This window comes from Lachnellula hyalina, assembly GCF_007821495.1.
Source record: "Lachnellula hyalina strain CBS 185.66 chromosome Unknown contig00062, whole genome shotgun sequence".
Lineage (NCBI taxonomy): Eukaryota > Fungi > Ascomycota > Leotiomycetes > Helotiales > Lachnaceae > Lachnellula > Lachnellula hyalina.
In genome coordinates, this window is record NW_022157176.1 from 80248 (window position 1) to 102889 (window position 22642).

Here is a 22642-nt window from a genome sequence, read left to right on the forward strand (position 1 = left end):
CTTCGACTTGTGCGCACGCTTTGCAGTCGTCATACCTGCAAGGCGATTCGGATTCATGTAGCATTTCAGACAGGAGAGCGAGTCTATTTTCCCCGTCAATGATGATTAAGGCGTTGATTGGGATTCATTGTGGTATTTTTGCGGCGGCTAGCCTGGTGACTTCCTCGGGTTGATGGACTTAGCCTGGTTACATTGCAAGCAATTGATTTACATAGAGAAAGAAGCGAAGATTCGTTAGTCAAGAGTTCTTTTTCGCCCACGTGTCAAATGGTGAATGAGAACTTTCTTTCTTTCTTGGCTTGAGAATTACTTATCTTATAAACGTAAGTCTTTTAGATTGGAATGTGATTTGTAGGCAGATAGATATTAGTAATGCTTCTCCGTCGATATACCTAGGTACGGTACGTATACTTACATTATGCACGATGCTCAGTCATCGGACGAATCTCGCCCTCTGTTGACCTCTGAACGGCGCTAGAGGTGGGATGGGGGATGGGGACGAAACGTCATACGCGATAATAACCTAACATATCATATGAGCCCAACCCAACCCACCTTCATCTTTACTCTCAACAGCTCGATACATCTTGGATACATTAACCACATCCAGGATCTCTTAATTGACCGGTATGTGAAGTTCCATCTAATCTTTTCGTGCGAGATCTCCATGGGATACAGCATCTGCGGGGTTACCGAGTACAGTACAGTACATTGATTCCTCACCGGCCCTTTTGCAGCAAGGAGGACCTCAATGTCGGATCCAATGGTGGCAAATGGAACGATATGCGCTGACCATTGAATCAAACACTGCAGAAATCACCGTTAAGAATTTCTCAATCGAACGACCAGCCAAAAGCACGCAACAACAAAACCGTCTCCGCGCTTCCCGCCTTTACAAATACACCTCCGAGCCCCGCAAAGCATAGCATAGCATAACAATACCAAAATGACTCAAGCCGACAAGCTTCCCTCCTGGAGCGCTCTCCAAGCCCACCACGATAGCGTGGGCCGATCTTTCGTCCTCAAGGAGGAATTCAAAAAGGACCCTCAACGCTTCGAGAAATTCTCCTTCAAGTTCCCGAACACATCCGACGGCTCCGAGATCCTGTTTGATTTCTCCAAGAACCTGTTCAACGAAGAGACGCTCAAGATCCTGGTGCAAATTGCTAAGGAGTCTGGACTGGAAGAGCTCCGCGATCGCATGTTCAAGGGTGAGAAGATCAACTTTACGGAAGACCGCGCTGTGCTGCATACTGCGCTGAGAAATGTCAGCAATGAACCCATTGAGGTTGACGGTAAGGATGTTATGCCAGGAGTGAACAAGGAGCTGGCGCATATGGAGGAGTTCAGTGAGGCTATTAGAAGCGGGGAGTGGAAAGGGTTTACGGGCAAGCCTTTGACTACTATAATCAACATTGGTATTGGTGGTTCTGATCTGTAAGTTTTGCCACATATATGTCTCACATATACTAATGTTCTAACAGTGGCCCGGTTATGGTTACGGAAGCTCTGAAATTCTATGGCGACCGCAAGCAGACTCTTCACTTTGTGTCCAACATTGATGGAACGCATATGGCCGAGGCTCTCCGTGGCTCTGACCCAGAAACCACGCTTTTCTTGGTTGCTTCCAAGACATTTACCACTGCCGAGACGACTACCAATGCCCAATCTGCCAAGGACTGGTTCCTGGCTAAGACTGATGGCAAGGGCGACATCGCCAAGCATTTCGTTGCTCTTTCTACCAACGAGGGCGAAGTTACTAAGTTTGGTATTGATGCTAAGAACATGTTTGGATTTGAGAGCTGGGTTGGTGGACGATACTCAGTCTGGTCTGCTATTGGTCTAAGTGTCGCCATCCACATTGGATTCAAGAACTTCAAGCAATTTTTGGAAGGTGCTCATGCTATGGACAATCACTTCCGACAGACACCTCTTGAGAAGAACATTCCCGTTCTTGGTGGACTTCTTAGTGTTTGGTACTCGGATTTCTTTGGTGCTCAGACTCATTTAGTGTCACCGTGAGCCCCCCAGTTACCACCCTTGACTATTTATATGCTAAATATCTTAGATTCGACCAGTATCTCCACCGCTTCCCAGCTTACCTCCAACAACTATCCATGGAATCCAATGGCAAGGCAGTTGGCCGCGACAACCAATTCGTAAAATACACCACCGGACCTATCCTCTTCGGCGAGCCAGCCACCAACGCACAGCACTCTTTCTACCAATTGCTGCACCAAGGAACCAAGCTAATACCCACCGATTTCATCATGGCCGTAGAATCCCACAATCCAATTGATAACAATAAGCACCAAAAAATGCTGGCCTCCAACTTCTTTGCTCAGGCTGAGGCGCTTATGGTCGGTAAGGGTGATGAGCAACTCAAGGCTGAGAAGACACCTGAGCCACTCATAAAGCACAAGACTTTCTTGGGTAACCGACCCACGACTTCCATCCTGGCGCAAAAGATCACGCCTGGCACACTCGGTGCGCTGATCGTTTACTACGAGCAGCTTACCTTTACCGAGGGTGCAATTTGGAACATCAACTCCTTTGATCAGTGGGGTGTGGAGCTGGGCAAGAGTCTTGCCAAGAAGATCCAAGCTGAGCTTGATGAGCCAGGTGTCCCAAGTGGACATGATGCTTCTACCGGTGGTCTCATTGCAGCTTTCAAGGAGAAGTCAAAACTGTCCTGAGTTAGTAGCAAAATTTGAATGATGGAATGGGAATCAAAATTGGCGGGAATAGAATGAGACTGTGAATGATGCCGTTTATAGAAGGAATGAATAACGAATACGTAACTCTACTTCCAATAAAGCTTCTAATTCAGTAGAGGAGTGAAAAGGAGTTAGTCCAGCCTCGTCCTGTCTGTACCGACACGTGACTCAGCCTCGGCAGCCAATTCGTCGCGACTTACGAAGTCCTTCGCGATCCTCTAATCTCACAAAAGGTGTCCAGATCACTTCGACGCCAAAACATTGCGCCGGAGCTCCACAGCATGCGCACATGATTACTCTCGAAATTTCTGGCGTCTGAGAAGGAGAAATATAATGGCGCGCGGAACCTGGATCATTGCGATATTGGGAAGTGCACTGTTGGGTAAAGTGCAGGCTGAGGACCACGCCCAGATTCCACTTCCTAGCTATCATTATGGGGCGAGCATACCCGTTAGTTGTCTGAATAGGAGCATGTGAGTCTTCTTATGCGCTATTGTATGAGGCGAGCTGACGGATGAATGAATAGTGACACGGGCGAGCATATGACAAATGAGAAGAACGAGCTGGAATACATACCCTTTCCTATTTGCAACGAGACCGGGAAGCCTTTAGAAATGCAGTATGGGGTTGAAGAAGGTATGTTTGGTTCTTCAATTCTCCTTCTATGCAATGCAGAGCGTATGCTAACGAGTGGGATTTCCAGAAATGAACTGCACCATCCCCATGATATCAGATCCCTTCTTTCATTTACTTGAATTCTACATTCACAACGACGCGCCCCTCTCCTGCCGTATTCCCTCCCGGCCACCACCCTCTGTCCACCACGCAGGTCACGTCCCACCACCCCAAGAATACGTCCCCCTGATCTTCGCGCTCGCCGGGACCCTCCAACTATCACACCTCCACGTCTCCACACACCTCAACATCCTCCTACACAGCACGCCCAAACACCACCTGCGCCCGCACGATTCAGGCGTCATCGATTCTGGCGCCGCGTACTCGACGTCTCCTCTGTCCCACACGACGGGTCCCGCGGCCCTGACGCAGCGACTGGTGATCGGCGACCCGCTGCCCCTTCAGTTCTCCGTGCGCTGGTTCCCGACGCCCCATCTGCCGCGCGAGAACGGCAAGGTGCAGTGGGCGGGCATGGGCGGGCATTTCTATGTTAGCACAGCGTTTTACTGTCTGGTGAGCGCGGGGGCTGGGGCGAGCGTGGTGACAGTGTGGTTTTGGGGTGTAGTGTTGCCGAAACGGATTCGGGATCGGGGGAAGGCCATGGGTGGTGCGACGCCGCTTGGGTATGGGGTTGGCAATGGGTGGGGGATGGGGAAGAGGGATTAAAGTGAGATGTTTCCGGCCGTGTTTGGGAGGAAGGTACTCGTAAAAGGGTGGAACTCCCTAGAAGAGCTCCTAGACCGTAGTGTTACTGCCGCAGAGGGTGGGTTGTAGAGCTTCTTATTAAGGTGAACAGCCTAGGTAAGCTAGGCTCTATAGTTAACAAAGAGCTGCACTCCTGATTTCCAACACTAGATAGAATAGGTTCTATGAGTAGGAACATAAGAAAAGTACCCTAGCAACCTAAATAACTAATTAGCATACCACTAAAAGTATAGTAAGCCTTTTATATATATATTAAGCCTCATCGCGAACTTCATGAGCCTCTGTTGGACAGTTTTCGCAGCGATAATGCCCACAATGATAACCTGGGCATAATTCCGTTATGTCCACGGGTAGCCCAGAATGACACAAACAGGCACAGCAACTCCAGAACCACTCCCAGTGTTCCTTATCTTGCGTCTGCTGTCCCTTTCTTTTCCTTGCCCTATGGGTTTTGCGAGATGGTCCATGGCTAGTGAGTTCCTTATTTGTTGATTTTCCAACTATAAGGTGTTAACATCCGTAAAGAAGTACAAACCGGTATGCTTACTACTAGAACCCTCTCGCTGGCATGACGCCGGCTGATGCTCCACATCCTTAGAAGTCATCGATGAATGGCTGGAAGCGGACTCGTTTTCTGAGTCAGATGTTGCTTCATTTGGCCTGCAATAAATTAGTTTCCTGTTTCCTGCAAAGTGAAAGGGTAGAGAGGATGAAACTCTCCTCAGGAGTTCCAACACAGTCGAGGAGGGGTATGAAAAAAGGACTTGGTTACAGTGCAGCAAGAGCGATGGATTCCAAATGCTTGCAAACATGAGTTGTAAAAGCTCTCTGGCTCGTTCCTGGATTTATAAGACAGAGAGGACACTTCTGAAGTTCTATCGTTTGGACTTTGGTTTTTTTTGCCGCAGCGAATGCGTATCGCGCTTCAACATCTGTGAGCGCATTTATATGATTCGTCTCCAAATGACGATTCCAATCATCAGGACTTAAGCATTCAGCCTTGCATAAAGGACATGTCCAGTTGATATTTACTCTGTGCTGAGAGAATTCATGTTCCTGCCAGAGTCTACGGGTAGGGAAAGTTGAGAGGGAATCTGCACACTCAGAGAAGGTGCAGATGTACGGTTCTATCAAAGAATTAGTACTTGTATTTTAAGAGAGAGGAAAAGCTGAAGAGATGAAACAGCCCCCTAATACAAGCAAATAAGTAGGATGGGGACGGGCTTAGTTACGGAGATCAGCAAATACGTGAATTCTATCAATGTCAGCTTGGGCATATAACTTTTGACACTGACAAAGCCGTGGTGGACAGAAAAAAGCGACACCTAATGTACTAAGTTATAACGTGCTAGACAGAGTGAGACGTTATAATACATGCCGCCTTCTGTATCCAACGAGCATGTCTTTCGTTGTAATATAAGATATTTGGATCAGCGTGACAAGGTCGACTTACTTCCAATCATATCTATTCCTGATATTCTTTAACACATGGCCGCATATAAAACATGGGAATGATACGCCCTTGTAAGCGTCGATAGGGGCCTCGGGTACTCGGAAAGACCTCTTGCCACCCTGGCTTCCATCGGTTTTGAACGAAGAATGCGACGCAATTGATGGACTAAAGTTCGACCCTGGTAGCATACTTCCAAATCCAGAGTCCTGGAATATAGAGGTTGGTATGAAAGTGGACTCTGGTTCCTCAATGACTGACTCATTCTGAGACATTTTCCGACGTATAGCAATATGTCGTTGGAAATTTGCTTCGCCCAGCCGACTTACCAACTCGATATTGGCGTCCTTATATTTGTCGCGAACATTATAGACGTAAGTACGAGCAGCATCAGAAACGTGAAATCCAACTGGAGGAGAAGCGGTTTCTTCTTGAACGTTGAGAGTAAGAGTATGTTCTATCGATGGAAGCAGTCCCATCAAACAAGAGACATATGAATTGATATTCTTGGCCGCACCACCTTGGCTAGAAACCATAGATGCCACATCAGAGTCGGAATCATTGTAATCTTCGGAGCCATCGAGATCGTCGCTCGTGATGAACTCTACTTTCTCAACAAGAGGTCTCAGCTCGTCTGTCAACTTAGGGATCTCTGGAGATGATAGCTCCAATTGTGGAACTAGATCTGGACTAGATGTTAGTGGTAAGAATTCAAGATTTGATCTATGTTCCTTAGCTTACCCTCTAAGAGAATCTTTGCAATGGCTGCGATAAAATGCAGTATGGCGTCTTTTAGAGCATCAGACCTTTGAATAACCCTGTCGAGTTGGCCTCCGCCAAAGCCGTCGCCCCATAGAAAAAACCGACTTAAACACTCTCTGAGTGATTGTGTTTCGAGTGAGCCAGACATTTGTACGATACCTTTGAGTAACTCTAAACAACTTTCATATAGCTGTCATGCAAACCCACTAGCAGCTATATCGTAGCCTCCGTAGCCAGCTTCGGATTCGACGGAAGTCCCATCAATCCACTCATGCAGCAAGTGGACTCCATGCTTCCGGCTGTTCATGCCGGTCATCGCGAGGCTGTAAGAGAAAGCGATACTAAGTTCTGATGTTCCAAGCTAAGTAGCACATTCAAAGCTGCCACAGCGAGTGTAGTTGTTTGTATTCGTGGCGAGACTGTCAGGCCAAGGATAATTGTTGACGCATGTATCGAGAATTTGAAGAGCTCTCTCGAGCGTCTTTCTGATAATCCAGAGGTGTAGGTGTAGTTGCAGGTGGTGCAGATCTGAGGCTTGCCATCATTGGGCACATGAAATGTTGGTACGCGCAGCCACGCAAGAGTGCCTGCAGCTATTGTCGTTGGGCGTATTTGCATAGCCCCTGCCACCACACCATGTGCAACCAGAGCTTTGCGCTCGATAGCCTTAACCTCGTAACCTTTCGGCTCTAGAGCTTCTATACCCCTTAGACAGAGGGACTTGTTTTAGCACGTAATGCTTCGACATGGCCGAGGTTGCAGGTCTTGTGTTTGGTGTGCTACCTCTGGCGATTGAGAGTGCTAGGAGGTACAAGTCCATGTACAAGGTATTTTCGCGATATAAACGCTGTGGCAGCGAGGTCACCGAATTTCAGCGTCGTCTACTTGTCGAACAGACCTCGTTTTGCAACGAGATCCAGATCATGCTCGCATGCCTAACGAATTTCGACACAGCAAACAAGATACTTGCTGAAGACGACCACCCGTTGGCATCGGATCCCGAAACGGACGAAAAGTTCTCTCGCCATCTGGGAGCGTCAGGCACTACTTGTGTGGGAATTATAGACAAGATTAAGTTAAATCTGTCGTCTATTGACGGTTTTCTTGCGAAGTCCACACCGGTAAAGCTCCTTCCCCCTTTGTCACTTGACCAAATTAACGTAAGGAACCATCAAGGACGAGTCAAATCAAGATGTCTTCCTTCGCACTAAACGCAAACTAAAGTTTGCCTTTTCAGAATCCCACCTAGAGTCAAATTTGACTCAACTGACCAAACTAAATGCAGATTTCATTCGCATTTCGGGGCAAATCAACAGGTTAAAACTCCTACAGGTCGAGACTGTCCCTGTGGTAGACACACGAAGAACCAAGCACAAAGTGGACCAGCATAAAGCTGTAAGACAGGCAGCTGTTCATCTCTTCGAGGCGCTGGGAAAAGCATGCAGCGTTCATACAGAGCATTGGGCGCAGGTGAAACTAGAACCGGAGCACGTTATAGCTACAAATGGAGAGCCATCCCTCATCCGATTCATAATGGCTTTTACGCAAAGCTTAATGAGCAACAACACTAATGAAGTTGCGCCGGTCTGGGTTGTAATCGAATCAATTCTCAGCAGTTCTTTGGCCGACGAGACGCCTGAACACAGAGAGGAAATTCAACACGCACTCTCACACTTCAAATTGACACTGAAAAGAGTGAACGATGCACCACCTCTACTGCCCACTGAGAAGCTCAAGACATCTAAAGGTGTGAGATTCGCCAGCCCCGAGCCTGCCTGTTCTGCATTGAAGCTTGCAAGCCAGGCCTTGGAGATATCGCTTCCAGACTTTTCCAAAGATCACGACTTCTGCCTTCACCTCCGACGGTGCCTATTAGCCAACAAACCACATGATTGCATAGGTTACCTAGGAAAAGATGACACTTGCAAACACCGCGTATTCTCCAACACCGACATTTCCGCCACCCAGCCGACGAAATCAATGTCCCTCGCGCGCCTTATCGATATAATGTCCCAACGAAGTAAGTTGCATTGATGGCCATGAGCTGATATCCACCTTGATGCTTAGATATCTCACGAGTTGTGAGACATTCTACACAGTTCCAAGTTCCAAGGATCAATAAAATCTCTCGGGTAGCTTCGTCTTTAGTAAGACACCAAGGGAGACAAAAAGTCACCGAAAACGCAACTCTTTCCCACCCTCATCTCTCATGGTATTCATAGTAATAGAACTAACTCCATCATCCAGGCTACACCGGCAAGTTACTGCAATACGAGAGCCTCCGCCTCGCCCGACAACTAGCATCAGCAGTGCTCCAGTTCCATACCACACCCCTCCTTAAAAGCTCCTGGCGCAGCGACGACGTAATCTTCTTCGGCATGAACGAGACACACCCGCACCAACGCCTAACCCTCATATCACCCCACCTAAACGTCCAAGTAAAAGACATGCCCGAATCCCAGGTAACCCGCATAAACAGCAACAGTCTCTCCCACAACAGCCTAGCCGGAAACCCATATCTCTTCGGACTCGGCATAATCCTAATCGAGCTCGCGTACCAGGCGCCGTTCCGCTCTCTGCGCGAGGAGCAAGATTTGGTTGATGGGATGGAAGATGCGTTGACTGATTTCCGGACGGCGGAGCGGCTGGGCGAGAGTATTGGCAATGGACTGGGCTCGACGTACGGGAAGGTTGTCCGGAGATGTTTATTCTGTAATTTTGGGGAGGATACAAAGGATTTGCGGGATCCGATGTTGCAGAATGCGTTTTATCGGGATGTCTTGTGTGAGTTGGAGCAGCTGGAGGGGAAGGTGAGGAGTTTCCAGCTCGGGGATTGAGGTGAAGTAGAAAGAAGTGGAGTCGGCGTATGCAGATAGATTCTCAAGGTAAAGCGTCAAAGCAATCATAAATGTGTTTGAATAATAGCAGCGTAAAAATGTTGGCGAACTTTGCCGCGCACTAGATTTTCCAGCCCGGGTTTTCCACTTGGAAGAAACACCTTTGGAGCAGGAAAGTTCCAGGCTTCATAGAAAGACTAATTTCATGGCTAGCTAAAAGCTGACGACTATAAGGACATACTATACAGAGCACCGCCAATCCCCCCAAAACAGCAATTTTGGCATTTTGATATTTTGCTCCCCATTATCTAAATACTCCCCGCCCATTGTTCCCCGAAGCCTCTACTTCTGCCCGTAAGCAGCATCGACCCCCTTCTTGTACTTGCTTAGGATAGCTTTTCTGTTTAGCTTTTGAGCTGAGGTGACCAATCCCTATTTCGAATTAGTCTCGTTCAATAACATTACTGTCGCTGGGGAAGGAAAACTTACATTCTGAGGCGTCCACTCATCATCCGCTACGATAACTCCCTCGATAATCTCAATTCCGCTCAAACCTCCATGTCGTCCCGCTTGCTGCAACTCTTTTAATACCGCATCTTGTACTTTCTTGTTGTGCGCAAGAATCTCAACGCCTTGTCCCTCAACGCCAATACTCTCGGCCAGCTTCCTCAAAGCAGGTTCGGCGGGGACAATAATAGCGACAGGTTTTGTCTTCTGCTCATCGGCGTATACGCAGATATTTGCTACGACAGTTGCGGCACGGTATACAGCCTCGAGCTTCTCGATAGCAATGTACTCGCCATTGAGGGTCTTGACCAAGTTCTTCTTGCGGTCGATGATCCTAAGATGGCCATTATGGTCGAACTCGCCAATATCGCCCGTTTTGAACCATCCATCAGGAGTGAGAGAGGCCTTAGTCTCTTCCTCATTCTCGTAGTATTCTTTCAGGACCGGGGTGCCCCGGATCCAGATCTCGCCTTGGGGGTTTGGCTTATTGGTTGCGTGGTACCCAGCATCGGGAAAATCGACGAGCTTGACCTCGACGGAGCCAGGAATGTCGCCGAGCGCGTTATCGGTCCATTCTTGGGGATCCATGAGGGCGCCCATTGCGGTGGTTTCTGTCAAACCGTAGCCATTAATCATGGGGGTGACGGCCAGGGAGAGGAAGCGCTGGGTATCTCTTGAGACTGATCCGCCTCCATTCAGGCATATTCTGAGTCTTCCTCCAGTCGCTTCTTTGACTTTCTTAAAGACTACCGCGTCGAGGAAGTCGGCGCCTGGGAGACCATAGTGCAGCATATTATTCTTTGCCCAAAGTGCAGCCCAAAACATATTCTTGACAATAGCACCACTGCTGTTGACTTTTGCAACAATACCCTTCCTGATAGACTCCCATACTGCAGGTACACCAACAAGCACTGTTGGTCGGAATTCCCTAATATCACCCTTGCAGTTTTTTACGGATTGATCGGATAGCGTCTTTGGGTTGCCATAACCCATGGTTCCCCCCCAATATAAAACGGCGTTCTCGAAAACGTATTCGAGGATGTGGGCAAGAGGTAGGTAGGTTAAAAGACCGTCACCAGGGCCAAGGTATGGCTCTACAATGACACTCACACCAGTAACTAAATTGTTAGTAGGGGCTTATACGCGAAGTTTGGAATACGTACGTGCAGCTATAACTGCCTCATGCAAAATTGGCACACCCTTTGGAGGCCCGGTAGAACCAGACGTATACATAACACAGCAAAGATCCTTTGGACTAGGTGGAACAGGATCCACCGGATTCTCCTCGCCGAGCTTTCTGAGCTCCTCGAAGCTCAAAATTGTGAGACGGTCATAAGTCTTCTTGAGCATGTCAATGTTTTCCTGCTTGACCTCATTTTGGCTGTTCCAGATGACGTATTTGATCTCTAAAGCCTCCTTCAAGGGGTTCATAAGTGTAGGTAGAAGATGGGGATCCAAGAAGATTGCTTTGGCCTTAGTCTGCACCAAAGAGTGCTTGAGACCTTCTTCGCCGAGGGTATCGTAGGCTGTGACAATTGGCATAGATTGAGAGGCAGCAGCATGACTTGTTGCCAGCCAGTGAGCGCTTGTCGCAGCGAAGATGTGGATTCTGTCGTCCTTGTTCATGCCCAGCTTCCGGTATCCCGCTCCAAGCTGGAGGGTGAGCTTCTCGTACTCTTGATAGCTCAGATATTCATATGGGCCAAGCTCAAAGTATGTCCACTTCTTCTCGACCTCCTGCTCTTGGCCATCTATTACTTTCTTAATCTTCTTGACTTCATTATGGGTTTTGATGAGCTTCCGGGAGCCGAGGGCTTTCGCATTGCCAAACTTCTCGGAACCGCGCTTGACGACATCGAAGACTGTCGTAACACCTTCTTCTGGACGGTCCTTGAGTTTGTTGACGGTCAGAGGATGTCTGCGGGGGATGGTCTCGCCTTCGACGGGATCGTAGCCGGGGACTTCGAGACTGAAGGGCGGTTTCTTCACAATTCTTGCCTGGACGGTGGCATTCTTGAGAGACATGTTGGGGTGCGACAGGGGTATCAAAGGGAGAGAGAGGTTTAGAGATGCAGAGGGTAGAGTGCAAGTATGGGTAGAGTATTAAAGCCTATACGGGCGTCAACAGCACGAGAAAATTCAGGTGCAGAGTGTTATTCCTTGTGCAGCGTGGAAGGGTGAATAATGTTGGTTGGTAGTGGGGATTTTTGTTGAGGTTTGTTGATCCGGAGCTGCGATTTACGAGGCAAAAACAATGACGCTGCACTGCGTACAGGACCAGATCTTGGGCAGTGTGGCGCGGCGCGGGCACTACTCCGCTCCGTGATTCTCCAGGGGGTAGTGGAGTGGCTGGGCTCCCCTCCCCTCCCCCACCCCACTGAAAGTCCCCAAACAGCTTCAGTCTCCGATGCACCTTGGACACTTCACCATCTATTCTATGACCAAGCTGTATAGGGCAGCGAGCGATACTAGCGGTACAAAAATGAGTACGTGAGTGATACAGTGCACGACAAGTATTTGTTGAAGTTATCCAACTTTGCTGGCACCCATTTCCTCCAGTACATTTCACAGACCAGGACACATCAGAGGCAGAGCAGGCGCAAGGGTACTATACAGTACAAGCATTTCTAAACTCAAAGTGAGCTCATACTTGACCCCTTAAACATTCGTTTCATGTACCTACAGCTACAAATAGAAGCCCCACCTATTGAATAGCGTCTTGCAATGTTGGGGATGACGGTTTTTCTGGGTCCAATATTCTACGGTCTTATTCTTTGCACATCAGAAAACTCTTCAACTGTCCGGTGGATTTGAAAGAATCTAATCCGCGTGATCTAGGTCTCTCGGATGACTATTCAATCTCTACTTCATGCGTTGGGACCTGAGATTGAAGATCCAGAAGAAGGTGGGTTTCATAGCCGTATATTTCAAGTTTCCATATCTAATCATTCTCTTCAGAAGCGTTCCTGCTTTTCTCGCAGTCAATTCCCTCCCAAAATCTTGGTTTCGTTGATTCAAAAGCCTCAATTCTGGAACTTACAATAGGGGATCGGGACCTGACCATTCACCAATCACCAACGATTTTATCCTCTAATCGAGGAGGTGGCACAACTGGCGCAGGTTCGTCCCGTAGCCCTGAATGCATCGGCTGTATAATTGACTTGACCAGTTGTTTGGAAGATCACGCCCTTATTTGCATCATGGATCACTACTTCCGCAAATCCATTTCTCAAACACGATATTCTTGACAGCAGCTCTGCTGTTCTTGAGTTGGGTTGCGGAATATCTGGGATTATTGGTTTAACGCTTGGCCCATACGTGGTATCTTATGTCTTGACGGATCAAGACTATGTGTTGAAGCTTTTGAACCAGAACCTGGCTGAGAACTGTCGAGATACGTCAACTTCAGCAAGCAAAGGCCGGAAAAGCAATGCCAAGCCGAAGAGAGGCTCTACATCGGTCAATATTGCCCAGAACGCGAGCAATATCACTGCTAAGCCTCTAGACTGGGAGACCGATGAAGTGACAGCGTCTCTGTTGGGCGCAGGCAGTTTTGATATTGTTATAGCTTGTGATTGTATTTACAACGACGCTCTTATTCAGCCATTAGTGCAGACTTGCATTGATGCTTGTCAATTAAAACTCCCAGACACAGCCAAGGAGAAAGAGTGCCCGACGGTCTGCATTGTAGCTCAACAACTTCGCTCAGCAGAGGTGTTTGAGGCTTGGCTCAAGGCATTCTACAAGGCGTTCAGAGTATGGAGGCTGCCTGATGAGGAATTGATTGATGGGCTGAAAGCAGACTCAGGCTTTGTAGTTCATATGGGTATTTTACGGTAACAATACATATTGTCAAATGGTGAAAATCGAAATGTCCTTATTGGGAAGTGCGTGCGTGCCTTTTTCGAAATCTTCACTTTGGAATTGGACCTACTCCGTACTTCCCCCCTTCTACACGACTTGACCTGAAAGGTGAACAAAATTCGAGTAGTCTAGAATAAATCTACAATTCTTCTCCGCATCCTACCCTAGACAGCCTGAAAATCAAAATTTCCACAGCGCATACACAATCACGTGAACATCTACACGTGCTCACGTACCTAAGTACTCGGCCGCGACTTCGCGTCTTCCTCCTCGCGTATTGCCAACCTCTCTAAAAGCAACCTCAATCGTGCTACGATCTCTCAAATATCTTCTCGTTTTAGCCAAGGAAGTGGATGTTCATGACACACAATTGAAGTACGCTCGCTGTCAGGATCCTTTGAAAGTGGATAACGCTCCTTGGTGCTCATCAACACCGCGTTCCTGAGCCTCACCTCACAGCTCTCGCGAGCTAAAGCAGTTCTGCGTTTGTACTCGAAGTATTATGGACCTGTGATACGGTACGTCTGGGATAGCAATCCATTGGATCCTCTTGATGGGCAGCGGGTTTTTCCAATAATTCATAGCAAACAGCTCCCCAAGACTATCTTGCTAACGGATGTCCAATACAGACCTTTCTCCTACTGAAACGTTTAATTGACCTTATCCGCAATCAATTCCGATTCCACATCGCCACGAGCCGAATTCAAGATGGCCACCCGATTTATTAAAAGCCAAGAGGCCCAACGTAACCAGGAGAATCATAACCTCGCTCAGAATGGCTTCGTCCAAAGCAGCAAGCCTCAACGCAATAACACCCCGCCACCTGGCATAAATGCCACCCGTGCTGCTGTGGCAGAGACAGCGAGGGTGAAGCCCAGCACAAAGCAGAAGCCAGCCAATACCATTTCTGCTCCACACTCGGGTTTTCCAATACGACATCCATACCTAGCTGGCCGAAACGAATATCAGGATCAACAGTACCAGCAGGAGCAGCAACAGATGTTGCCTGCTCAACAAGAAAGCCGGAGAGATGACCCCTTCGACGTTACTCTTTCTACAAACTGGGATGAAACCAAGACAAGTCTTGGTATAGATGAAATTCCATTCAGCCAACAAGCTGGCACCTACCCACAAGATTACCATTCACGCGAAAGCCAGAGCGACTCCGTTTTGGAGGAGGATGTAGAGGAGGATCAAGAAGCAGATGATGAAACTGTGCAGAACGATATCGATATACCTGCTCCTGAAGAACGCTCACCTCCAGGGCTTCATCGCAAACAAAGCCGACAATATCTCAAACAAGAACAACACGATAGGGTAAGGCATCAAGCAAACCCTATCAACATTAATCGTTCACGTCCAAAGCAGCAACCTGCCGCCCATCCGAACCTCCAGATTCGACCAGGTCATGAAGAAATTGCGGCGAGTTCGAAGAGCAAGCACTCAAAAAAACGAGGACGTTCCAACGAACTTCTTGGAGGTGTCACAAACCATCCAAGAATTCAGCAACGAATAGATGAGGAAGGGTTTCAGGTAAATGTCAGTGTTGATGATTTTGAAATAGGCGCACCATCCGACTTTCAAAACGGTGGACAGGCTCGAGAATTTGGCGAAGACCAAACCCCAATGGAGGCACATAATGGCATAGAAAGCTTATCACAGCTCGAGAGCCCAATTCGTGAGGGCAAGCTCCAAGAATCTGGACTGTCCCAGCCACCACCGGACACTCACACCCCTGATTATACAGACGAAGAGTTATCGAGCATGCCATACGCTAAGCTTAAAGCTGAGAGCTGGGAGGAAGTTCCTGGAACAGAACCCTACAACCTTCCACAAGAGCTTTCCTCATCTAATGTCGCAATGGAGCAGAAGATCAAGTTTATCTCAAGTCTTGCTCCGAATGACATGGCACGAGCCGAAGCCTTTGCCCAAATGCCTTCCGATGAGTGGAAGCAAGCAGGAGACTACATTCTGACAAATATTATGGATCTGAAGAATAAATTAAAGGAGGCACGAGATAAGAAGCGTCGCATCGCGGAAGCTTTTGAGGATAAGCTTGAGGCTAGAGAAAAAGCAGTCAAATCCAAGTATGAAAGTTATGATGCCAAGCTCAAGGACATGAAGGCTTCTGGAGAGGGTGTACTTCGGGGCAAGTTCTAATATACTTGTCTATTCTGGATCTTGCTTCTTTGCTCTCGTCGGATTTGCATGTTATGGCCAAGAAAAATCGAGAAGAGCTTCTAGGGTTTGAGAGGGACGTTAGGCGCGAGACTGCATCCAAGACATCAGGATCATATTGCTTCATCATGGGTTGGGAGACTTGGTGATGTGGCTTGGTGATGTGGCTTCGTATTTTCTACGGGCTTTCTAATGTCACGATATGAATGGTGCGTGCCACAGGTGCGTACGAGTTTGAGAACTTGCCAGAGACATAGAAATTCATCAAGACGGGATTTAGGAAGGAGGAACTGTTATGTATTTGCATGGGCATCGGAGCTTCGGATAGCATTGGCATGGTACGAAAAAGGAGTGTGGGAAGAGTAGTAGAAGCATGTTTGCGTTTTCTAGATATCAGATACCCATTTGCTTTAGCCTAGCTATGTAATGATATTTATTCATCAATACTATCTTTGCAAACCACCTCCTTCAGCACACGCATACTCTGTCTGCTAGTGAAAAATCAACACTCAAATCACAACCACCTCCTCGACCCTCCTATCCCTCCCAACAACCAACCTCAGCTGCCTCCCATCCCCCTTCCCCTTTAATACCCCGCTCCGTACACCCTCCACATAAAGCTCATAAGCAGGAAAATACCCATCCACAAACCTAACCACCTCCTCCTTACTCATCCCCCCTCCCCCTTCGCTCTCAACACCACCTCCTGCTCCTCCCGCCAGCCATACACCCACTGCGTCTCCCTCGCATCAATATGTATAAAGGCATCGAACTCATCCGTCAACACATCATATTCCTTCAGCCTCTCATTCACGTATTCCAAATGCGCCAATTCATGCTTTCTCAGCGTTAATGTAGATGGCGATGCGCGTTTTTCTGCGATGGCGGAAAGGGGGAGGGAGCGGAAGCCGACGAGCCAGCCTTCGAGGATTAAGACTTTTATGGGGGGCGTGAAGGGCGTGTTGACAAGCCGGAAGGTGCTGGAGGGAGCGCGGTCGCCATGTCCGGAGTGGGCGGCTTTGTTGTAGGCCGGGATGGGGGTTGGGAGGCCGGCGAGGAGAGTACTAAGGAGGCTGTGGGCGAGTTGGATGTCGTGGGTTCCTGGTTTCATGCGGGGTTAGCATTTTGCGGGGAAGTTGGGATTGTGAAGGAGACGAACCTGGTTCTCCTCTATACTGCACCAATGCGTTGCCCTCTTGCTCGCGCGCCAACTTCACCTGGTCTTCGCGCTTCAGGTACAGGTCATCTATACTCAGTACCAGAGTCTCTAGGCCCTCTTTCTCCTTCAGCGTTTGCGCGAGTGCGGATACGAGGGTTGTTTTCCCGGCGCCTTGGACGCCGTTGAGGCCTATTATGAAGGGGCGGGAGGAGTTTGGATGGGATGATTGGTAGGCGTGGAGGCGCGAGAGGATGAAGGGGATGCAGTGGGGGGATTTATCGTCGATGATTCGGGGTTGGGTTGTAGTTTCTAGGGATTCATCCTTCTGGGCGTTGCTTGAGCTTGCCATCGTATGTGTTGATATGTGATGGTGTGTGATGGATGGAGAGGAAGAAAAAGAGACGAAGGCTGGGTCATTGAATTGCTCATGGCGAATATAGTGAGAGACGGCATATTCAGCTCAGCTTGGTGTTGTGAAGTGGGATGGTTGGGTTTGAGACGGACGGACTTGGGCGTTAGAATAACGTCCGGGTTTTGAGAAATGCTTCATCTTCACATGGTAATAAATACAGTACACCACTAGATGATTACTAGAAGTGAGATTGGCGGCAGCACGAGAATCGGTGTCAGATGTCTTATTTCTTCCTGTACAGAATGCGCACGTGAAGTGAAGATAGGACATGCAAGATGTTACAGCATGTGAAGGTGGACCTATTCCGTGTGGGGTCAAATCCCGGGGTTGAAAGAGCGTCATGAAATGTGCCGAGGCCCAAGGGCGGCATCCTGGAGCAACCGGCTCTCAGCCAGATACTTCTTACATCTCCCACTCCTCTTTTGTCTTCTTCTTCTTCTACATTGAATGTCATATTGATTTTCTCGGAATACAGCAATCCATAATGTCAGAACTACGATATGATGGACAGGTGGTGGTCGTAACAGGTGCAGGCGGTGGCTTAGGGAAACAATATGCTTTATTCTTCGCTTCTCGAGGAGCAAGTGTTGTTGTCAACGACCTGGGAGGTGGTTTGAAGGGAGGAGGAAACTCCTCAAGGGTATGCTCTCTCTATTCTCTCTCTGCCAACATCTCTAACGCCCAAGAAGACAGCAGATATTGTTGTTGACGAGATCAAAGCCGCAGGCGGAAAGGCTGTAGCCAACTACGACAGCGTCACCAACGGCGACAAGATCATCGAAACCGCCATCCAGAACTATGGCCGTATCGATATCCTCCTCAATAATGCTGGTATCCTACGGGATGTCAGCTTTAAGAACATGAAAGACCAGGACTGGGATCTAATTATGGATGTCCATGTCAAAGGATCATACAAGTGTGCTAGAGCTGCATGGCCTCATTTCAGAAAGCAGAAGTTTGGAAGAGTTGTCAACACTGCTTCTGCTGCTGGTTTGTTTGGAAGCTTTGGACAGGCCAATTACTCGGCGGCTAAGTTGGCTATGGTTGGTTTCACTGAGACCTTGGCAAAGGAGGGAGCAAAGTATAACATCCATGCCAATGTTATTGCCCCCATTGGTATGTCTTCAAGAAACGATAGGGGGTTTCAATGCTAACAATATGTAGCTGCCAGCAGAATGACAGAAACCGTCATGCCACCCGACATTCTCGCAGCCCTCAAGCCTGACTGGATCGTCCCACTAGTTGCGGTTCTCGTACACAAGGACTCCGAGGAGAATGGGGCCATCTTTGAAGCCGGAGGTGGACACATTGCTAAGCTTAGATGGGAGCGTTCTAGTGGTCTCCTTCTAAAGGCGGATGATTCATATACCCCAGGTGCTATCTTGAAGAAGTGGGATTCAGTCAGCGACTTCAAAACCCCAGAATATCCGACTGGTGTTGCTGATTTCATGGGATTGCTTGAGAAATCTATGGAGATGGGCCCAAATGACAAAGGCGAGACTCTTGATTTCACGGGCAAGGTGGCTTTGGTCACAGGGGGTGGCGCGGGGTGAGTAGAAGTCATGTTGAGAAAAGAGGCATTTCTAACTATGTTTAGTATTGGCCGTGTCTACTGCTTGGCATTTGCCAAATACGGCGCTTCAGTTGTCGTTAATGATCTTATGAACCCAGATGATGTAGTCCAAGAAATCCAAAAGGCTGGCGGCAAAGCTGTTGGTGTCAAGGCATCTGCTGAGGATGGAGACGCAGTTGTCAAGGCTGCAATTGATGCATATGGACGAATCGACATTATCGTCAATAACGCCGGTATACTCCGAGATAAGGCTTTCAGCAACATGGACGACAAGCAGTGGGACCAAGTCCTCTCTGTTCACTTGAGAGGTACATACAAGATCACCAAGGCAGCGTGGCCATATTTCCTCAAGCAGAAGTACGGACGTATCGTAAACACTACATCAACTAGTGGCATTTATGGTAACTTCGGTCAAGCCAATTATGCTGCAGCTGTAAGTTTATCTACCCGGACCATGTTGACGTGGCTGACACGTGTAGAAATGCGGTATCCTTGGGTTCTCCCGAGCTATTGCACGTGAGGGTGCGAAGTATAACATTTATGTCAACACCATCGCACCTAACGCTGGTACCGCCATGACAAGAACTATTATGCCCGAAGAAATGGTACAAGCATTCAAGCCCGACTACATAGCGCCTTTGGTCGTCGCATTGTCTTCTGACAAAGTCCCCAAACCAGCAACTGGCGGACTCTTCGAAGTCGGTAGTGGATGGGTTGGACAAACAAGGTGGCAACGATCTGGCGGCCACGGATTCCCGGTCGATGTAAAACTGACTCCCGAGGAAGTTGCGAAGAACTGGAAGCGTATCACCAACTTTGATGATGGACGAGCAGATCATCCTGAAGATCCCCAGGAGGGATTGAAGAGCATCATGGCGAACATACAAAATAAGGCGGGTGATGCGAGCAAGGTATGATCTTCTCGGAGTCTTGGCAGCATGTACTTTGTAGTTGTACTGAAAATTGAAATATTGACTCACTCTTGTCCAAATAGAAAAGTGATGGCGGCGAAGTGAATGAAGAAATTTTGGCCAACATCGAGAAAGCCAAGAAAGTAGAAGCAAAAGGCACGGAATACAAATACGAAGAGAGAGATGCTATTCTCTACAACTTGGGAATTGGAGCCAAGAAAACGGATTTGCCTTACGTCTTGTATGTCTCTTCTCTCATTCACACTAGAATAAGAACTAACACCACCTAGCGAGGGAGATGAAAACTTCCAAGCCCTCCCTACCTTCGGGGTCATCCCCCAATTCTCCGCCGAAACCCCCTACAGCATCGACGAAGTCGTGCCAAACTTCTCTCCCATGACCCTCCTGCATGGCGAACAATATCTTGAAATACTCTCCTACCCGATCCCCACATCCGGGACCCTCGTCTCATACCCCAAGCTCCTAGAAGTGGTCGACAAGGGTTCAGCCGCAGTACTAAAATCAGGCGTCACAACGATCAACAAAGCAAACGGCAAGCCTGTATTCTACAACGAAAGCACGGTTTTCCTTCGCGGCTCAGGCGGATTCGGAGGCGTCAAGAAGCCACTTGACAGAGGTGCTAGCACCGCATCCAACACCCCGCCCAAACGCGCGCCAGACGTCGTAGTAGAAGAAAAGACTACACCCGAACAAGCAGTCCTGTACCGACTATCCGGCGACTACAACCCCCTTCACGTCGATCCGGCGTTCGCGAAGATGGGCGGTTTCAAGGTACCGATCCTGCACGGCCTCTGCTTCTTCGGCATCGCTGGAAAGGCGGTCTATCAGCAGTTTGGACAGTTTAAGAATATTAAGGTGCGGTTTGCGGGCACGGTGTTGCCGGGCGAGACGCTGGTTACGGAGATGTGGAAGGTGGAGGGAAATAAGGTTATCTTTCAGGTGAAGGTTAAGGAGACGGGGAAGCTGGCTATCTCAGGAGCGGCGGTTGAGTTGGTTGATGCGGGGAATGCGAAGTTGTGAGTCAGGAGTGGGTGAGAATGGGCCGCATGTATATTTAGGAAATGAATGGGCTTTGGAAATGCATAGATGGTTGATGACATGCTATTAAGAGCAAATGAAGACTTGGATTGTGAATGAGGTTTTTTGGAGGTTCTTTTTATACATCTGCGGCTTTAGGTGTGGACCGACCTTGGAAACTCGGAAGCATACCACTTTATCGGCACTCGTGTTAGTACACACTTCTATCTATTCCCATTATTTTATACTAGGTGCAAATAGTGTCGAGAGATAGGCAGATGAGAACGCCGTTTGGGAGTTCTGGAGCTTTGTATTTCCTACCTTTCAATTCACAACCTTGAATAGTGAGTGTTATGATTAAGGAAGACTTACTTTATTTAGCATAAGCTGACGAGAGTCTTGATAAATGTGGACGAAGGGAGGGAAGACTGATGAATGAAGGGGTTTTGGTGATCCAGCTGGCTGGAGGAGATATTGATTTGCATGACCCGAGTGGAAAGTTCTGGCTGCCATATGTAGTCGGAATTCCGGAGGTAGATCTTCAAAATATGCGAATGTTTTTAAGGGTCGAGTGGGCATTTTGGGAAGAGACATCTATTGGATTGAAAAACATTGGCTGCTTTGAACTCAATAGTGGGTAGGTCACATGCGTGGCTTGCAGTACTGCGACTCCCAAGGCAGGTCACTACAGAGTGTTCTTATATATGCCTTTGTAAGAACGTATATAATACAAGCTCCTAGATAGATATCTAGAGGTATTACAAGAATATTCTACCTATGATGCTCAACAAACTGACCGGCTTCAATGCGATATGAGACATCATCTGGGTATGGATGGCAACTCATACCTCCCCGACAAACTATTCCTCCCGATCTCTGAAACAGGGGGCTTAGGAGTTTGAGTTTGAGCAACAAGCTGCGCAACTAGAGGATCGGGACTTTGAAGCTGGCCAACTTCGCTAGTCAGATTTGTAGCTGATTTCTCTGCGTTGACACGTTTCTTATGCTCGCGAAGAGAGAAAATCAAGCCCATCAGTGCAAGTAGGAAAAGAACTACGGCAGGAACAGCAACCGCGACCCCTAGCACCGTTGAGCTGACACCCTTGCTCTTTGTTCCGGATACCGGAAAAGCGTTCGTGGTAGCCTTAGCTGTAGCCGTGACCGTGGCTGTTCCTGCTGCTGTTGCTATGACCGATGAATTTATAATGGCATTCGAACTTGGTATGTTAAGATTCCCAGGTTTCCACGCTGTGATATTTGACGGGCTAAGCGTAAAGTTTGCGGTTGAACAACTAGACACAGTCGAGAGGCAAGTGAACGTCCGGCTATGGAAGTCTCCGCAGGTCGTAAGCACTCCCCATTTATTCAGGTTACCTGTAATAAAAGGTCAGCGCGACTCACCCTCCAAGAAGCATGTAGATTGCTTACTAGACGTCGACAGAGGCTCATCGCTTGCAACACAATGGGGCGAGCAGAATGCAGGAGGAAACCCACTGTCGGTACATGCTCCGCGGTAGAGGACGAAATATTTCATGCTATAGCACAAGCCATTCTCGATACAAGCATCGTTTCCCCCACAACAAGGACTTTTTTCAGCATCTGGGTCGCATGGGACCATCTCGCTTGCAACGCTCCCACCAGGAAAGTAACAATTTTGCGACATGTTTTCACTTTGACGCTGAAAATACAGCCCCACGGTTGTGATTTGTTTGGCACAGTGATATGCGTAGAACAGGAGATCGACGAGAGCGAGAAAATATCATTTTGACGGAGGCTAGAAATGGTGCGACTTGTATTACCTTTCAATTGAAATTATCAGGTTTTGGTGAGGTATGTGTATCTTATTTTAACACT

At 48.2% G+C, this 22642-nt stretch overlaps 5 protein-coding genes across 5 annotated transcripts; 4 read left to right on the forward strand and 1 right to left on the reverse strand.

Moving 5' to 3' along the window:
• Positions 1–946: 946 nt before the first annotated feature.
• On the forward strand, positions 947–2696 carry pgiA (Glucose-6-phosphate isomerase; the record flags this gene model as incomplete). The annotated part of the gene is made up of 3 exons (XM_031149356.1): positions 947–1437; positions 1485–2018; positions 2069–2696. The coding sequence occupies 3 exons, from the start codon at positions 947–949 to the stop codon at positions 2694–2696; spliced, it is 1653 nt and encodes a 550-aa protein (XP_031005561.1).
• A 354-nt stretch (positions 2697–3050) lies between these two features.
• LHYA1_G004396 (uncharacterized protein) lies at positions 3051–4058 on the forward strand (the record flags this gene model as incomplete). Its single annotated transcript, XM_031149357.1, has 3 exons — positions 3051–3190; positions 3244–3353; positions 3451–4058. 3 exons carry the CDS (start codon positions 3051–3053, stop codon positions 4056–4058), a joined length of 858 nt encoding a protein of 285 aa, XP_031005562.1.
• Positions 4059–9488: 5430 nt separating this feature from the next.
• On the reverse strand, positions 9489–11678 carry FAA1 (Long-chain-fatty-acid--CoA ligase; the record flags this gene model as incomplete). The annotated part of the gene is made up of 3 exons (XM_031149358.1): positions 9489–9578; positions 9636–10771; positions 10817–11678. 3 exons carry the CDS (start codon positions 11676–11678, stop codon positions 9489–9491), a joined length of 2088 nt encoding a protein of 695 aa, XP_031005563.1.
• An 822-nt stretch (positions 11679–12500) lies between these two features.
• Positions 12501–13493, forward strand: rib2 (Diaminohydroxyphosphoribosylamino-pyrimidine deaminase; the record flags this gene model as incomplete). Its single annotated transcript, XM_031149359.1, has 3 exons — positions 12501–12558; positions 12612–12773; positions 12823–13493. 3 exons carry the CDS (start codon positions 12501–12503, stop codon positions 13491–13493), a joined length of 891 nt encoding a protein of 296 aa, XP_031005554.1.
• A 4257-nt stretch (positions 13494–17750) lies between these two features.
• Positions 17751–20791, forward strand: fox-2 (Peroxisomal hydratase-dehydrogenase-epimerase; the record flags this gene model as incomplete). The annotated part of the gene is made up of 7 exons (XM_031149360.1): positions 17751–17906; positions 17953–18382; positions 18431–18815; positions 18864–19272; positions 19319–19750; positions 19834–19991; positions 20041–20791. 7 exons carry the CDS (start codon positions 17751–17753, stop codon positions 20789–20791), a joined length of 2721 nt encoding a protein of 906 aa, XP_031005555.1.
• Positions 20792–22642: the final 1851 nt, after the last annotated feature.